The following is a 19238-nucleotide window of genomic DNA, read 5'->3' on the forward strand; positions in this document are numbered from 1 at the left end:
GAGGCAGAACGCTCTGTCCTCAGTAAGGGCCTCAGCTTTGTCCCCCTTTGCCCACACCTCAGTGAGTTCCGTGTACGCCATGACGCTGAACTCTTCTTCCGCCGGCTCCATCTCTGAGCTTACTTCTTTGACAAGGACTCTCCTACCCCCACTGATGACCCCTTCTCCCATCTTCAACCCTCCTCCTCTTCATGGACACTCTGGTCTTCTGCCTGCTCTGGATCTCTTTATTGCTAATTGCCGATGGGACATCAACCGTCTCGACTTCACCACACCGTGTTCCAATTCCAACCTCACTCCTTCCGAACGCTCTGCTCTCCGCTCCCTCCGCACCAAACCCAACCTCACTATAAAACCTGCTGATAAGGGGGAGCTATTGTTGTCTGGCGTACTGACCTCTACCTGGCCGAGGCACAGCCACAACTCTCTGATACCTCCTCTTATTTATCCCTTGATCATGACCCCACTAAGGAGCACTAGGCCACTGTCTCTTATACCATCACCAACCTTATCAGCTCTGGGGATCTCCCATCCACTGCCACCAACCTCGCAATTCCCACACCCCGCACTTCCCGTTTCTACCTCCTACCCAAGATCCACAAACCTGCCTGTCCAGGTAGACCTATTGTCTCAGCTTGCTCCTGCCCCACCGAACTCATTTCTGCATACCTTGACACTGTTTTATCCCCCCTTGTTCAATCTCTTCCCACTTATGTTCATGACACTTCTCACGCTTTGTACTTTTTCAATGATTTTAAGTTCCCTGGCCCCCACAGCCTTATTTCCACAATGGACATCCAGTCCCTATATACCTCCATCCCCCACCAGGACAGTCTCAAAGCTCTTTGCTTCTTTTTGGATTCCAGACCTAACCAATTCCCCTCTACCACCACTCTCCTCCGTCTACAGGAATTAGTTCTTACTCTCAATAATTTCTTCTTTGGCTCCTCCCACTTCCTCCAAACTAAAGGTGTAGCCATGGGCACCCGCATGGGTCCCAGTTATGCCTGCCTTTTTGTTGGCTTTGTGGAACAGTCCATGTTCCAAGTCTATAAGGGTATCCGTCCCCTCTTTTCCTTTGCTACATCGACGACTACATTGGCGCTGCCTGCACGCATGCTGAGCTCGTCGACTTCATTAACTTTGCCTCCAACTTTCACCCTGCCCTCAAATTTACCTGGTCCATTTCTGACACCTCCTTCCCCTTTCTTGATCTTTCTGTCTCCATCTCTGGAGACGGTTTATCTACTGATATCTACTATAAGCCTACAGACTCTCACAGCTACCTGGACTATTCCTCTTCCCACCCTGTCTCTTTCAAAAATGCTATCCCCTTCTCACAATTCCTCTGTCTCCGCCGCATCTGCTCTCAGGATGAGGCTTTTCATTCCGGGATGAAGGAGATGTCTTCCTTTTTTAAACAAAGGGGCTTCCCTTCTTCCACCATCAACTCTGCTCTCAAACGCATCTCTCCCATTTCCTGCACACCTGCCCTCACCCCATCTGCCTGCCACCCCACTCGGGATAGGGTTCCCCTTGTCCTCACCTTCCACCCCAACAGCCTCCAGGTCCAACTTAAAATTCTCTGTAACTTCCACCACCTCCAACGGGATCCCACTACCAAGCACATCTTTCCCTCCCCCTCCCTTTCTGCAGGGATCGCTCCTTACGTGACTCCCTTGTCCACTTGTTCCCCCCCCCCCATCCCTTCCCACCGTTCTCCCTCCTGGCAGTTATCCTTGTAAGGAGAACAAGTGCTACACCTGCCCTTACACTTCCTCCCTCATCACCATTCAGGGCCCCAGACAGTCCTTCCAGGTGAGGCCACACTTCACCTGTGAGTCGGCTGGTGTGGTATACTGCGTCCGGTGCTCCCGGTGTGGCCTTTTATATATTGGTGAGACCTGACGCAGACTGGGAGACCATTTCGCTGAACACCTACGCTCAGTCCGCCAGAGAAAGCAGGATCTCCCAGTGGCCACACATTTTAATTCCACGTCCCATTCCCATTCTGATATGTCTATCCATGGTCTCCTCTGCTGTCAAGATGAAGTCACACTCAGGTTGGAGGAACAACACTTTATATACCAGCTGGGTAGCCTCCAACCTGATGGCATGAACATTGACTTCTCTAACTTCCGTTAATGCCCCTCCTCCCCTTCTTACCCCTTCCCTGACAATATTTAGTTGTTTTTTTCTCTCTCTCTGCCCATCACTCTGCCTGTTCTCCATCTCCCTCTGGTGCTCCCCCTCCCCCTTTCTTTCTTCCAAGGCCTCCCGTCCCATAATCCTTTCTCTTCTCCAGCTCTGTATCACTTTCGCCAATCACCTTTCCAGCTCTTAGCTTCATCCCACCCCTTCCGGTCTTCTCCTATCACTTCAATGTCCCCCTCCCCCCACCATTTTCAAATCTCTTAGTACCTTTCCTTTCACTTAGTCCTGATGAAGGGTCTTGGCCCGAAATGTTGACAGTGCTTCTCCTTGTTGACAGATGCTGCCTGGCCTGCTGACCAGCATTTTGTGTTTGTTGTTTTAAGTTCCTCAGTGTTACCATTTCAGAGGATCTGTCCTGAGCCCAGCACATTAGTGCAATCAGAAACAAAGCCCAGCAGTGCCTCTACTTAGAAGGTTGTGAAGATTTGACATGTTCAATAGGTACATTTAATGTCAGAGAAATGTATACTTATTTTTGTTTGCAAATATCCACGAGAAGAGTGGAGTGCCCCAAAGAATGAATGGCAGTTAAACATTAGAACCCCAAAGTTCTCCTCTCCCACACATAAGCAGCAGCAAGGCAACGACCCCCACCCACCAGCAAAAAAGCATCGGTGCCCCCCCCCCCGCACTGATCACTCAAGTGTGTAGCAAAGCATCAATAAAGATAGACTTGCAGAACACAAAGACTTCTCATTCACCTGGTAATTTGACATACCACAGGTTCTCTCTCCCTAATAAGGGGAAAAGAGGTGCCCCTGTTTCACAACGAGAGGGCAGACATAACAAACAACTTGCCGATTCATGGCATTAAAAGTTGGATGCGTCGCTTTTTTCGAGCTCTGTGCCCAAAGAACCAAAGTCAGCAAGTCTTCAAAAGAACCCTGAAAAGGGAAAAGAGATATTAAATATAGAAATAGAGCTGCTTCCAAAGATGCAAGCAGAGGAGTTGCCGTTAGGCGCCATCATCCTAAGCTCCCCCCTCCACAGAACCTCCTTCCTATATGCTGTTTTGTCAGATTCAGTTAACAACAGTGGTGCTGTCAGCAAAAGGTAATTATGGCAGTGGAGCTGTGCTTAACCTCACAGTCATAAGTATAAAGCGAATAGAACAGGGGGCTAAGCACACAGCCTTGTGGTGCACCTGTGCTGTTGGTGACTGTGGAAGAGATGCTGCTGACAATCTGAACTGACTGGGGTCTGCAAGTGAGGAAATTGAGGATCCAGTTGCACAAGGAGGTATTAAAAATAGGTCTTGCAGCTTATTGATTAGCTTTGGGGGATGATAGTATTGAATGCAGAGCTACAGTCAAGAGCACCCTGATGTATGCATCTTCACTGCCTGGATGTTCCAGGATTGAGTGAAGAGCCTATGAAATGGCATCGCCTGTTGACCTGTTGTGATGGTAAGCTAAGTGGACTGAATCCAAGTCGCTGCACATCAATTAATGAATAAATAAAGGTGCAGTCAGACATTGTGTAATTAATCCCACTGAAAATCTAGCTGCTCTGCCAGTGTAGTGTTCTCATGCATGTGTAGAAACTCTGAACTAAACACAGAGTTAAACCGAAGTCAATGAGGACAGGATCACAGTAAGATTAACCGTTTACTGTTCACTCTTCCACATTAACGTATGGTGAAAACTGTTGATAAAACAATACAAAATATATACAGTATTTGTTTCCTTCTTGGCATCACATTTACATCATAAATACTTGTAAAACTACAACAAACTATATTACATTAAAGTCTCATTAAAGTACAACATACAGTCAGAATCTACCTCGCCATCAACAACTTTAAATACACTTCAACACAAACTATCTAGCAACGCTTTCAATAGCACAAGAAAATAAACTTTATCAACCGTCATTACTTTTAACAGAATCAGCGTTAACATTTTTACTTCAACATATCGACTGACTTATGAAATTATGGCGTTGATTCTATGATGTTTCTTAGTGCGTAGAAATGGAACTTTTCTTGCGCTGATCCTGCATACTCAAGCTCCTGCCTTCCTGTTTCTCCAAACTGGTATTTACTCACAAGATGTGGCAAAACTGGGTGTGATGTCATCGCATGCGATACATCACAGATAATAAATTTACCTTCAACAACTGCAACGTAGTTATCAACCTTAACTTTAACTAGAAAATAATTTCAAATGAATTACTAAAGCGAAAATGTAATAAAGCTAAACAAATGCATTAAGGGCAACACAGCCAGATCTTTTGAATGCTAGGAAAGTAACTGAGGAAAATTTTGCAACCTACAAATCCAATGGAAGCACAACTTCCCACTATAATTCAGCTGCGTGAGGCTCAGGGAAACTTGTATTGAGCCAGTTGGTTCTATAAGAGTTCGAAGGGGCAGTGTACAATAGATTTTCCAAAATCTATTTTCAACTGGGATTACACTGTAGAGGTTTTGGCAAGGCAAGGGTTAACAATGTTCAGATAAGGTTAGATTGCAACCAAAGTGCAGAGAGCCCAGGCAAGAAAGGTCTTTGAGGAGAAAAAGGAACTAATGCTTTCAGAGATGAATAAACTCTTCTCAAGCTTCCAGCCAGGCACAAGTATCGACTTTAACTGATCTTTCAATGACAAACTCTGCCATCTTCATCAGGGATGATATCTCTGCAAGTCTAGTCTGCTGGTATATATACTGTCATCCGTCGCTCCTGAACAGTTAGTTCTCATCCAATCAGGTTTCCACTGTTCCACTTTGTTTACAATTGAATTCCAGCTCTTACTTAGAGCAAGACCTTTATCTTTGTTAAAATTCCTTTCCTCTAGTTTTATTTCGAAGGCTTCCTTCACCTGATGGTCCCAGAAACCATTGGTTTAGCACAGTAGTTATGTACCAAAGTCAATTTGCTATTGCGAAATTGGCAGTAGAATATTGCATTTGTAATGGCTATAGGATTGACTTTGACTGCATAAAACTACTGATTGGATGAGGTCTAACCAATCAGAAGGGACAGATGATGGGGGGGTGGGGGGTGAGGGTGGTATGTATAACACTGGACTAGATGTGTGTAGGCATCATCCCTGAAGACGATGGCAGAGTTTGTCATTGAATGATCAGTTACAATCGATACCTGTACCCGACCGGAAGCCGAGAAGAGTTTATTTGTCTCTGAAGTGCATAGCCTCCCTTTACAGAGCAGATTCCTGAAGCCATTTTCACTTACTGGAGACGAGATAAGAATATAACAGAAGGATGTGAAACACACCCACTAACTAAGGGGCAATTGCTTTATTAACTTCAAAGTATTATCAGTTGCCAGCTTATAGTTTCTATTAACTTTTAATAACTGTATTGTGAATGGCGATTTGTCTTGCAAGCAAGGATTTGAAACATATGCAGCTTACCAAACGGTCAGTATCTGTAACTGCCAGTCAATTCTGTATAAAAATGGCATTTCTCTGTTCACTTCAGAACAGTGTGGTGATAGGGATCTCGATGTTCTCCTTGTGCACAAGTAAAATAAACTATGATGCGTGTGTTCAGGTAATCGGCGATGACAGTTACTCAGAGGTACCAGCAAGGTGGCTAGACCCTTAAATTTGTTGTACAGGAGAAAGGAATTCAGCCCTGGTAACTGATCAATTCTAAATTCTAGGCAGTTCATATTTGAGGAAGGGACTGAGACTGCTGCTGGAACACAAGTTTCCTCCAGTGTGACACACACGAAATGCTGGAGGAGCTTACAGGTCAGATAGTATCTATGTAAATGAATAAACAGTCAATGTTTCGGCTCCCAGTAGCACTATGGGAGACAAAAGGCAGAAGGATGCAGAGGAGAGGAGCAAAATGTTGACCTAAATTGAACTGATCTAGAAGCAGCTCTATGAAAATGTTTCCCTCATACTAGATTGGCATAAGATACAGCACCACAGAAAACACAATGATGGTAATGAATATGTAGAATGTGTGCGTAAATGTTTTCAAAAGTATTCCAATTAATTCTAAAAGTGGGGATGCCTGTTTTACTAAATGGCATTTAAAATAAATTACATACTGTTACTTGTGTGAGATGAGAAGAGCTAAATAAAATTTGTGCAATATTACTAAAAGCAATTAAAACATCATAAGATTAAAGCTGTTAAGGGGAATGAGGACAATACTTGCGTGAGTCTTCCCAGGCTGCTCCACTATAGCCTCTGGGCAATATTGTATGTCATTTCAAAATTGTTGCAACAGTTGTCCTATACAATTTTAAAACAGTTTTGTTTTATATTTAACTAAATTGACAGTGACCAAATTTTGGCTAATCATTACCAGATTAACTTCTGTTTAAAATTTCACTATTAACATTACCTGTTTTATATGCATATACTCCTGTCACCCACCTGATACTGTATTATTTCTGTTTTCAACAGCATATTTATATTTTAGATAACGCTATTCTAAACATGTGATTTTATAATTCATTGATTCATGTCAACAAACACAGAAATGGCGATAGTGGACACGGTAGGGGTAGAACATGGGGATGTCCTTGAAGGGTATGTTTTTGTTTTTGAACAGCCTGGGCACTGACTCAAAAGATACCCTCAGCACCAAGACAACTTAGTTAACAGTTTTTGCTTCACCCGCCACCAGCACCACAGACACCACAGTTTATTTATAATAATTCTTTCCCAAATTGTGCTTAAGAACTTGTACAACAATAATTTTGCCCATTGTATTACCCCTCAACCATCAGGCTCGTGAACTAGTGGGGATAACTTCATTTAACTTCACTTGCCCCATCACTGAATGGTTCCCACAACCTATAGACTCATTTTCAATCATTCTTCATCTTATATTCTCGATATTTAGTCATTGAAAAGAAACAGGACCTTTGGCCCATCTAGTCTGTACCAAGCTATTTAAAGTACCTACTCTTATTGACCTGCACTGGGGCCATACCCCTACAACCAATGTACCTATCAAAACTTCTCTTAAACATTGAAATCATGATTGCATGTATCACTTGCACTGGCAACTCATTCCCCAATCTCATGACCCTCTGAGTGAACGCAGAATGTTGTAAATCTAGTCAGCTTCATCTTGGGGTACTAGCTTACAAAGTACCCAGGACATCTTCAGGGAGCAGTGCCTCAGAAAGACAGCATCCATTATTAAGGAACTCCAGTACCCTTTTCTCACTGTTGCATGCCGGTGATAATAAACCTGATTCTGATTCATGTTCCTCTCAAACTTCTCACCTTTCACCCTTAACCTATGACCTTTAGTTCCAGTTCCAGTGGAAAAAGCCTGCTTGTATTTACCCTATCCATACCCCTCATTATTTTGTATATTTCTATCAAATCTCTCAGTCTTCTATGTTCAAAGGAATAAAGTCCTAACCTATTCAATCTTTCCATATAACTCAAGTCTTCCAGACATGGCAACATCCTTGTAAATTTTCTCTGTACTCTTTCAGCCTTACTTACATCTTTCCTGTAGGTAGGTGACCAAAGCTGCACACACTGTTCCAAATTAGGCCTCACCAATATCTTATACAACTTCTAAATTACATCCCAACTCCTGTACTCAGTACTTTGATTTACGAGGACCAATGTGCCAGAAGTTTTCTTTACGAACCTCTCAACCTGCAATGCCACTGATCCAGTTAATCACATTATCATCCAGATTGTTGATATAAATGACAAACATCACTAATCCTGTGGCACACCTCTAGTCACAGAGTTGACCATCTACTACCACTCTCTGGCTTCACCCACAAAGCCAATGTTTAATCCAATTTACTACCTCATCTAGTGTGGCAGTGTATCGGGTGTGCTTGTCACTCTCACTTTCAGCTTCCAATGCTGGCTAGTAGAATTGTGAAAAGGAAAGATGAACGTGCAATTCTCTTCTTGCCAGTATATAGCCTCTCCAACAGGAAGCCTCATGTACTGCCTCCTTGCTGGCAACACACAGAAACTGAACTCCTTTTGGACTCAGGCTGAACTACAGAGGATGGGGAGGAGGCTTGACCCCTGCACATGTAGCACACAGGCCCACTAGTGTGTGGACACACCCTGATGCTCGTGAACCAGATCCCCAACTATGGGTAAATAGCCACTGCCTTGTGGGCAGCCTTGGGGGAGACAAAGGCTATGGGAGTAAACCCAGACAGCAAAATTGGAGTGGAGCCCCAAAGGTGACTGGACATTTTTGAACATCCTTCTGGTAGCCCGGGCAGCCAAGCTGGTGCCAAATGTATTTCTATATAAGCTTTTCTTTGGACTACAATGGCGAGGCCGAGAGGAGGATCTTGACGATTGGGCATCTCAAGATCTCCATAACTTCCACCCAAACTTGAGACGATGATGAGCCTCATCCATTGTCCTTCAAGGCAGACTGATACAAAACACCACCTCATCTTGAATGCGGAGCAACTGGACCTTCTTGACCAACCTCCCATGAGGGAACTTGTCAAATGCTTTGCTAAAGTCTGTGAAGACAACATCCACTGCCTTGCCTTCACCAACTTTCCTGGTAACTTCCTTGAAAAGCTCGACAAGATTGGTTAGACACAACCTACCATGCACAAAGCTGTGCTGACTATCCTTAATCAGTCCATATCTATACAAATACTCAGTCCCTTAGAACACCTTCCAGTAACTTTCCCATTACTGATGTCAGGTTTATTTTTAAACCTTTCTTAAACAGCAGAACAGCATTAGCTATTCTCCAATCCTCCAGCACCTCGCCTGCCAGTAAATTAGGCTAGGGTCCTAGTAATTTCGGTACTTGCCTCTCACAGGGTCCAAGGGAAACACTTTGTCAGTCCCTGGTGATTGATCCACCTTAATTTGCCTCAAACAGCAAACATCTCTACCTCTGCAATATGTATAGAGCCCATAAAGTGATGCTGTTTTTCTTTACTATAGAATCTGTGTCCATCTCCTGAGTAAATACAGATCTTCCCCATCTCTTTAGGCTCAATGCATGGATTACCATTCTGATCTTACAGATGACTAAGTTTGTCTTGCAATCCTTTTGCTCTTAACATATCTGCAGAATCCCATAGGAATCTACTTTACCTTGTCTGCTAATTCAGCCTCCTGATTTCTCTCTCTAAAGTGTTCTCTTGCATTTCTTATACTCTTAAAGCACTAATTTGTTCCTATCTGCCTATACCTGCAACACAACTTTTTATTAAAACCATACCTCAATATCTCTTGAAAACTAGGTTGCCCATACCTGTTATCTTTACCTTTTATTCTGACAGGCACACACAAGTTTTATACATTAAAATTTTCACTTTTGAAGGCCTCCTACTTACAAAGAACACCTTTGCCAGAAAACAGCTTGTCCCAATCCTCACTTGCCAGATCAGTTCTGATAGCATCAAAATTGGCCTTTCTCCAATTTAGAATCTGAACACATGGACCAGACCCATCTTTTTGCATATTTACTTTGAACCTAATGGCACTGTGATCACTATGCACAGAACACTACCCAAACTTCTGTCACCTGCCCTGTGTCATTCTGTAACAGCAGTTCAAGTATCGCACACTCTGTCGTTGGGACTTCCACATACTGATTAAGGAAACTTTTATGATAACATTTAACAAACTCTATCCCATCTTGTTCTTTTACAATATGGGATTTTACAATATTTCCACAACATGTGGAAAGTTAAATGCATCTACTATAAGAACCTTATGTTTCATGCAACAGTCTATGATCACTCTAGAAATTTGTTCCTCTAAATCCCACGGGCTGTTGGATGGTCTGTATTATAGCCCAATTAACATGGTAATACCTTTTTTTTTAAAACACAGTTCCACCCATAATGCCTCACTAGACTAGTTCTCCAGTCTGTACTGATGGAGCACTGCCAAGACATTTCCCCGACTAGTAACGCCACCCCTTCCCCTTTAATCCCTCCAGCTCCATCACGTCCTGAAACACCCTAACTACCAGATGAACTCAATGCCTTTTATGCTTGCTTTTAACTTCAGCTGTCAAGATCGCTGCTGCACCTGATAACCCTGTGATCTCAGTCTCAGAGGCTGATGTTAGATTGATAAGGTACCCCATGCAAGGCTTATTGAGAAAGTAAGGAGGTGTGGGATCCAAGGGGACATTGCTTTGTGGTTCCAGAACAGGCTTGCCCACAGAAGGCACAGAGTGGTTGTAGATGGGTCATATTCTGCATGGAGGCCAGTGACCAGTGGAGTGCCTCAGGGATCTGTTCTGGGACCCTTACTCTTCGTAATATTTATAAATGACCTGGATAAGGAAGTGGAGGGATGGGTTAGCAAATTTGCTGATGACACAAAGGTTGGAGATGTTGTGGATAGTGTGGAGGTCTGTCAGAGGTTACAGCGGAACATTGATAGGATGCAAAACTGGGCTGAGAAGTGTCAGATGGAGTTCAACCCAGGTAAGTGTGAGGTGGTTCATTTTAGTAGGTCAAATATGATGGCAGAATACAGTATTAATGTTAAGACTCTTGGCAGTGTGGAGGATCAGAGGGATCTTGGGGTCGTAGTCCATAGGATGCTCAAAGCTGCTGCGCAGGTTGACTCTGTGGTTAAGAAGGCAAATGGTATATTGGCGTTCATCAATCGTGGAATTGAATTTAGGAGCCGAGAGGTAATGTTGCAGCTACATAGGACCCTGGTCAGACCCCACTTGAAGTACTGTGCTCAGTTCTAGTCACCTCACTACAGGAAGGATGTGGAAGCCATAGAAAGGTTGCAGAGGTGATTTACAAGGATGTTGCCTGGATTGGGGAGCATGCCTTATGAAAACAGGTTGAGTGAACTTGGCCTTTTCTCCTTGACGAGAGGTGACCTGATAGAGGTGTATAAGATGTTGAGAGGGATTGATCGTGTGGATAGTCAGAGGCTTTTTCCCAGGGCTGAAATGGTTGCCACAATAGGACATATGTTTAAGGTGCTGGGGTGTAGGTACAGAGGAGATGTCAAGGGTAAATTTTTTACTCAGAGTGCTGAGTGCGTGGAATGGGCTGCCGGAAAAGGTGGTGGAGGCAGATACGATAGGGTCTTTTAAGAGACTTTTGGATATGTACATGGAGCTTAGAAAAATAGAGCGCTATAGGTAAGCCTAGTAATTTCTAGGGTAGGGGCATGTTTGGCACAACCTTGCAGGCCGAAGGGCCTGTATTGTGTTGTAGGTTTTCTATGTTTCTATGTCTTAAACAGATTGAACCCTCACAAGGTGGAAGGTCCCAATGGACCTTCCAAAGGCAGGAGTATTCAAGGACATTTTCAACCTCCCACTGCTACGGGTGGAAGTTCCCATTTGCTTCAAAAAGGGAACAATTATACCAGTGCCTAAGAGGAATAATGTGAGCTGCCTTAATGACTATCGCCGGAGAGCACTCACATTGACAGTGGTGAAATGCTTTGAGAAGTTGATCATGGCTAGACTGAACTCCTGCCTCAGCAAGGACTTAGAACCATTGTAATTTGCCTATTGTCACAATAGGTCTACGGCAGATGCAATCTCAATGGCTCTTTACACGGCTTTAGACCACCTGGATAACACAAACACCTATGTCAGGATGCTGTTCATCAACTATAGCTCAGCATTTAATACTATCATTCCCACAATCCTGATTGAGAAGTTACAGAACCTGGGCCTCTGTACCTCCCTCTGCAATTGGATCCTTGACTTCCTAACCAGAAGACCACAATCTGTGCAGATTGGTAATAATATCTCCTCACTGATGATCAACATCGGTGCATCTCAGGGGTGTGTGTTTAGTCCATTGCTCTACTCTCTATATACCCATGACTTTGTGACTAGGTATAGCTATTTGCTGATGATACAACCATTGTTGGTAGAATCTCAGATGGAGAGGAAAGGGCGTACAGAAGCAAGATATGCCAACTAATGGAGTGGTGTCGCAGTAACAACCTTGCATGCAACGTCAGTAAGACGAAAGAGCTGATTGTGGACTTCAGGAAGGGCACGACGAAGGAACACATACCAATCCACATAGAGGGATCAGAAGTGGAGAGAGTGAGCAATTTCAAGTTCCTAGGTGTCAGGATCTCTGAGGATCCTACCTGGTCCCAACATATCGATGTAGTTATAAAGAAGGAAAGACAGCAGCTATACTTCATTAGAAGTCTGAAGAGATTTGGTATGTCAACGAGTACACTCAAAAACTTCTACAGATGTACCGTGGAGAGCATTCTGACAGGCTGCACCACTGTCTGGTGTGGGGGGCTATTGCACAGGACCAAAAGAAGCTGCAATGGGTTATAAATTTAGTCAGCTCCATCTTGGGTACTAGCCTACAAATACCAGGATATCTTCAGGGAGCAGTAACTCAGAAAGGCAGAATTAAGGACCTCCAGCACCCAGAGCATGCTCTTTTCTCACTGTTACCATCAGGTAGGAGGTACAGAAACCTGAAGGCACACACTCAGTGATTCAGGAACAGCTTCTTCCCCTCTACCATCTGATTCCTAAATGGACATTGAACCCCTGGACACTACCTCACTTTTTAAATATATATTATTTCTGGGGTTTTTTGCATGAGTTTTAATCTATTCAATATACGTATATTGTAATTTATTTATTTATTATTATTATTTTATTTGTTTTTCTTCTATATTATGTATTGCATTGAACTGCTGCTGCTAAGTTAACAAATTTCACAACACATGCTGGTAATAATAAACCTGATTCTGATTCTGATGTCTAAAACAACAGAACACTGGAATATTGAATTGCCAGTCCTGCACCTCCTGCAACCAAGACTCACTAATAGCTGCATTATCATAATTCCATGTGTTGATCCATGCCCTGAACTCGTCTACTTTTCCTTTGACATTTCTTGAGTTGAAATATACGCAGCTCAGGATATTAGTCTCACCATGCTCAACCTTTTGATTCCTGACTTTTGACTTAGTTCTTACCAACATCTGTCATCATAACCTCTTCACTATCTGTTCTGGTATTCTGGCTCCCTTCCCCCTGCAACTCTAGTTTAAACCTCCCCCCCACACTATTAATCCCCTTCGAGTTCAGAGGCAAACCGTCTCTTCTGTTCAGGTCACACCTTCCCTGGTGGAGAGCCCAATGATCCAAAATCTTATGCTCTCCCTCCGACACCAATTCCTTAGCCATGTGTAAAACTATACTCTTCCTATTTCTGGTCTCACTAGCACTAGCAATCCTGAGATCATAACCCTTGAGGTATTGCCCTTAAACTTAGCACTTAACTCCCTGAGCTCACTTTGCAGAACCACGTCAGTTTCCTACCTGGGGTCATTGGACCATGACCTCTGGCTGTTCACTCTACTATTTAAGAATGCCGAGGGCTCAATTTGAGATGTTTCGGACCCTGGCACTCGGGAATCTTGTTCTCATCCCCAGAACCTTCTTCTGTCCTCCTGAATGATCTGGATTTCATACAGTTCTAGCTCCAACTCCTTAACACAGAGTGTTGGAAGCTGCAGCTAGATGGACTTCTTGCAGGTTTTGTCGTCAGGGACACTGGAGATCTCCTCACAAGAGCAGCCTTCCACTATCCTACCTGGCATCTCTACTGTTCCTAACTGAGCAACTATAAAGAAGAAAAAACTATAAACTATGAAGGAGCAGAAACTCTACAGTGTTTTTTGCCTTATCTGAATGAAGTCTCTCTTTGCCGAAGTCTCAAAGAGCTGAAACCTTAAAAACCCCACTAACTCTGACTGACCACTCCAACAATTGCCACTCTGCTCGCACCTGCCTTATTTTAATTTATTTTTGTCAATCAATCCTGAATGTTAATTGGCCACTGATCAAAGCTCCAAAATGTCGTGAGTCACAGCCTTTGCTACTCAATCGGCGAATCAGTTTGTTGTCTTTTGCACATTGGTTATTTGTCCGCCCTGCTGGGTGCACTCTTTCACTGATTCTAATATGGTTCTTGGATGTAATGAGTATGCTCACAAGAAAACTAATCTCAGGATTGTATATGCTGACATATATATACTTTGATAATAAGTTTACTTTTAAGTTTGAACTTTGTAAAATGCAACCCGATGTAAGCCCACATGTAATTTTTCTTTGATGGCTTCTCCTCCTAATCTGATACTGGGGAAATATTTTGAGAAATTTTTAGTGGATATGTGGTGTGTGCACTTCATAACAGCTGAGGTGGCACAGCTACCTTTCCTCCTACTTTGCTCAAACAGCCAAACTTTTTGCCTGTATCCTTGCAATTATTGTAAATAATTACAGACTGCCGTTATGCCTTAGGAATAATACATAACAATGGACAATTATGGAAACGATGTGAGTTTCTCAACTTTTTTGGGAGCTCTAATAAATCACAGTGAATTAATTATGAATCTTCTCCTGTTTTTCAAATATCTACTGCTACTATTATAAACTATACAGCTCACACAAATGAGGAGGATGAAATAACTGGAGGAAACAAACGAGTTAACTCCTCTGCTGAGGCAGCAACACCAGATCTTTATGGTCACGTGGCATCCTAGTGTGACCAGGCTGCCAATACTTTCCAAAATATTTTGATGAACTTGTCCAATTACAGCGTGATGTGTCAGAGGCTGAAAAGACTTTATGAACCAAAGCACTCTATGTGCAAGACTGCCAGCTCCAAGCTCTTTACTTCATCCCTCCCCCTTCAGGTTCCACTTATCACCTTATGTTTTCTCTTCCCTCCCAGTTAATGATACTTGAAAGAGGCCTCAACCAGGGCTCAAGGCAGTTCTTTCATTGGTAAGATCTCACCGGCACCCAGCCAAGATCTTACCAATGAAAGAACTGCCTTGAGCCCTGGTTGAAGCCCGTTTCAAGTATCATTAACTACATACTTATACTGCTTTGAAGGACCAAAAGAAGTCAATGTGAATACATGCCTCATACATTAAGCTAGCAGTGCCACTAGACCACGGAACCAGTGGACAGAAGACCTTTGATGATAAGAACTAATTAAATTAACTTGATCATTGTTACCTGTGACTTGAAGGGATTACGATGCATTATAAACTTTGGGTAATCTGGGCACCTATTTCCTGTTTAAGTACAGAATTGCCTTGTGACACTAACACATGTGGTTAAGGCAATTTTATTCTAAGTAACAAGTCCATAACCTCCTCATTTGTCTTTGGTGGGAAGGGTAATAAAGTCAGTTAAGAGAGACTCAAAAAGAGTTTGCAGCCGGAAGAAAAGAAACCAACATCCTTTTAAAATGGATGGATCCTTTTATCCATCAGCTATCCATCATCCTGAAGTTTCTTGTGTTATTGGTAGATAAGAACAGATTAGAAGCATTGTCCATTATTTCCATTCACCTGTGTCCTTTAGACTTAAGGAAATGGAACTAATGCTGGATTAGGGATAACAGCTTGTTCTCTCTACTAGCTTTTTGAAACTGAATTCTAAATAACATGCCCCCCGTTTGGATTTGAGTTCACATCTTCTGAATTATTATTCCAGATCACTACATTATAAGACTGGTAGCATAGCTGCTATAAGTTGCATTGTACCATTAGTGAATATTCAAGGTAATAACGGTACTTCAGAACACATCTCTGACGATATACTTTCTCTGAATATGTTTTCTAGAGTAACAGAGGTTGAGGGGACACGTGATAGAAGTTTATAAAATTATGAGAACATTGATTGTCAACCAGTATTTTTCCCCCAGAGTTAAAATGCCTAATACCAGAAGGCATGCATTTAAAGTGAGAGGGGAAAGTTCAACGGAGAAGTGTAGGACAAGTATTTTTCCCCCGCAGAGATTGCTAGGTGCCCAGACTGTACTGCAGAAACAATTACAATAGAGGAGTTTCTTAGAGAAGGTAAAGATATGGCCCATGTGTAGGCACAAGGGAGTGGTGCAATTAGGTATTATTAATTTAATTATTTCAGCATATCATGGGCTGTAGGGCCTGTTCCTGTGCGGCACTGTTTGCTGTTCTATGTAGATCTCTGATTTTATTTAAAGGTCTTAGGATGCCAGCTTTACCGATGTAAATGTTGTTAACCTTCATGTAAAAATGGCATGTAACAAGCGCCAGCAAAAATCCAAACATACATTGTTCCCTTTAATTGAAACATTATCACAGTTTCATTTTAAAAAATGTTTGTTGTAAAACTAAAAACACTTGAAAGGAAAAATTACTAGAAGTCTGACACTTACTCAGTCCATTCAAATTCGCTATTTTTTCAATGCAGTTAGTTGAAAGGGACAACTTTCTGAAAAACAAGGGAAGGAATATTTCAGATTTCAGAGATCACTGCACATTTCCTTCTTTGCACTGATTTTCATTACTTAAAGCGGCACTACTGATTGAGAAACAAGGATCTTTTTTAAAAAAAAGCAAAATCAAGGCCTTCAGGTCTGCAAAACATCACCAAAGTGACTAAAATAGCACTTCTGAGAAATGGTGATTAGAACAATGTTCTTTCATTTCCAAGGTACAATCAGTTTACAGATGATACCACTGTAGCAAGCTGTATCTCAAAATAAAAATCAGAGTACAGGATTGAGAGAGAGCCCAGTGACATGGTGTCATGACAACAACTTTGCCCCTCAATGTTAGCAAAACAAAAAAGCTAATCACTGACTTCAGGAGGTTGGGCAGTACACATGCTCCTTTCATCATCAACCATGCTAAGATTAAGAGGGTTGAAAGCTTCAAATTCATAGGAGTCACCATGTCCCCATTGACCTTACTAATTTTTGTTGATGCACCATAGAAAGCATTATGTCTAGATGCACCACAGCTTGGTATGGCAACTGCTTTCTGTGATGAGAGTTGTGGATGCAGCTCAGCACATCACAGTAGCCAACCTCCCTTCCATGGACTGTCTACACTTCCCACTGCTTCAGTAAAGCAATCAGCATAATCAAAGACTCTACTCACCTCAGACATTCTCTTTTCAGCTCTCTATCGAGCAGAAAGCCAGTAAGCACATACCACCAGGTTCAAGGACAGCTTCTACCCTGCTGTTATAAGACTTTTGAATGGTTCCCTAGTAGGACAAGATGGACTTTTGACTTTGTTATGGTCTTGCACCTTATTGCCTACCTACAATGCACTTTCATCTGTAGTTGTTGCACTTTATTCTTCCATTCTTATTGTTTCACATTGTACTATCTCAATGCATGATGTAATTATTTAATCTGTATGAACAGTATACAAGACAAACTTTACACTGTACTTTGTGTCAATAATGAACCAATTCCAAGGATAAGTGTCTTGCTTTGCTGGCTGCATGGATCTAAGCAAAATGATTTAATCTATTCTGACTAGATCTTAGTTGCAAGGAACTCAAACACAAAATTGGCAAACTTACTCAAGTGAGTATTTAATGAGAGAAATAGAAAAAAATGTTAATACCAAATAAGGAAAAAAATTACATTTATATTGTACTTTTATATATAATTAAGCCTTTTATTATTACATGGAGATATGGTTATAACATGGGAAGTGAAGCTGTTCCTTCAAACATATGACTGAGTCATCTGTGACTTAATGTTACTGCCTGGGCAAAAAATGTGAAGAAAACTGAGAAAACACCCCTACACTTCATTGGTTAGTGCTTGGGTTCTTTTGTGTATGCACGTATCGAACATAGCAGGAGTTTATTTTTCTAATTTAGGTTCTTTATTGTAAAATTTTGTGCAACATATTTAGTTTTTCTTGTGAATGAGGTGTTTCTAGATCATTGGGACCTCTTTTGGGGCAGGTGTGACCTGAACAATAAGGATCTGTTGTACTTGAATCCAATGCGGACCAATATCTTGGCAAGGAGGTTTGCTAAGGCTACTGGGGAGAGTTTAAACTAGAGCTGATGGGGTGGGGGGGGGTGGGAACCAAATTGAAGAGATGGAGGAAGGAGTGGTTGGCTCACAAATAGAAAAAGCTTATAGGCAGTGTAAAGGGAGATTAGACAGGTGATAAAAAAGGGATGCGCTCTGACCGATGGTTTGAGATGTGTCTATTTTACTGCAAGGAGTATAATGAACAAAGCAGATGAGCTCAGAGCATGGACCAGTACTTGGTGCAATGATGATATAGCCATTACAGAATGTTGAATGGCTCAGGGGCAGGAATGGCTACTTCGAATGCCAGGCTTTAGATGTTTCTGAAAGGACGAGGAAGGAGGCAAAAGAAGTGGGGTGTGGCCTGCTGATCAGAGATAGTGTTGCAGAAAAAGAGGAAGTCATGGAGGGATTGTCTACTGAATCTCTGTGAGTGGAAGTTAGAAATAGGGAGGGGTCAATAACTCTACTGAGTGTTTTTTTTATATAGACCACCTAATAGTAACAGGGACAGATAGGGAGACAGATTCTGGGACTGTGCAATAATAACAGGGTTGTCGTGATGGGAGATTTTAATTTCTCCAACATTAGTTGGCATCTCCTTAGAGCAAGGGGTTTAGATGGGGTGGAGTTTGTTAGGTGTGCTCAGGAAGGTTTTCTGACACAATATAAGAGGCCTATAAGAGGAGAGGCTGTACTTGATTTGCTTTTGGGAAATGAACCTGGTCAGGCATCGGGTCTCTCAGTAGGAGAGCATTTTGGAGATAAGTGATCACAATTCTACCTCCTTTACCAGAGAATTGGAGAGGAATAGGAACAGACAAATCAGGAAAATGGTTAATTGGGGTAAGGGAAAATATGAAGCTTCCAGCAGGAACTTGGAAGCATAAATTGGGAGCAGATGTTCTCAGGGAAATGTATGGCAGAAATGTGGCAAATTTTCAGGGAGTATTTGTGTGGTATTCTGCATAGGTACGTTCCAATGAGACAGGGTAGGGTACAGCAAACATGGTGTACAAAGGCTGTAGAAAATCTAGTCAAGAAGAAAAGCTTATGAAAGGTTCAAAATACCTGGTAAAGACAGAGATCTAGAAAATTATAAGGCTAGCAGGAAGGAGCTTAAGAACGAAATTAAGAGAGCCAGAAGGGGCCATGAGAAGGCCTTGGTGAGCAGAATTAAGGAAAACACCAAGTCATTCTACAAGTATGTAAAGTGCAAGAGGATAAGACGTGAGAGAATAGGAGCAA

General features: G+C 42.3%; 1 protein-coding gene across 1 annotated transcript in view; it reads right to left on the reverse strand.

Annotated features, from left to right (window-relative positions):
- dnal1 (dynein, axonemal, light chain 1) overlaps positions 1 to 19238 on the reverse strand; it is an 83947-nt gene that overhangs the window by 32747 nt on the left and 31962 nt on the right. Inside the window, exon 4 of the mRNA XM_059951957.1 lies at positions 16362 to 16417. Coding sequence (XP_059807940.1) covers positions 16362 to 16417 — 56 coding nt within the window. The remainder of the gene's footprint in view (positions 1 to 16361; positions 16418 to 19238) is intronic.

This window comes from Hypanus sabinus, chromosome 2 (assembly GCF_030144855.1).
Source record: "Hypanus sabinus isolate sHypSab1 chromosome 2, sHypSab1.hap1, whole genome shotgun sequence".
In the NCBI taxonomy this organism is placed as follows: Eukaryota; Metazoa; Chordata; class Chondrichthyes; order Myliobatiformes; family Dasyatidae; genus Hypanus; species Hypanus sabinus.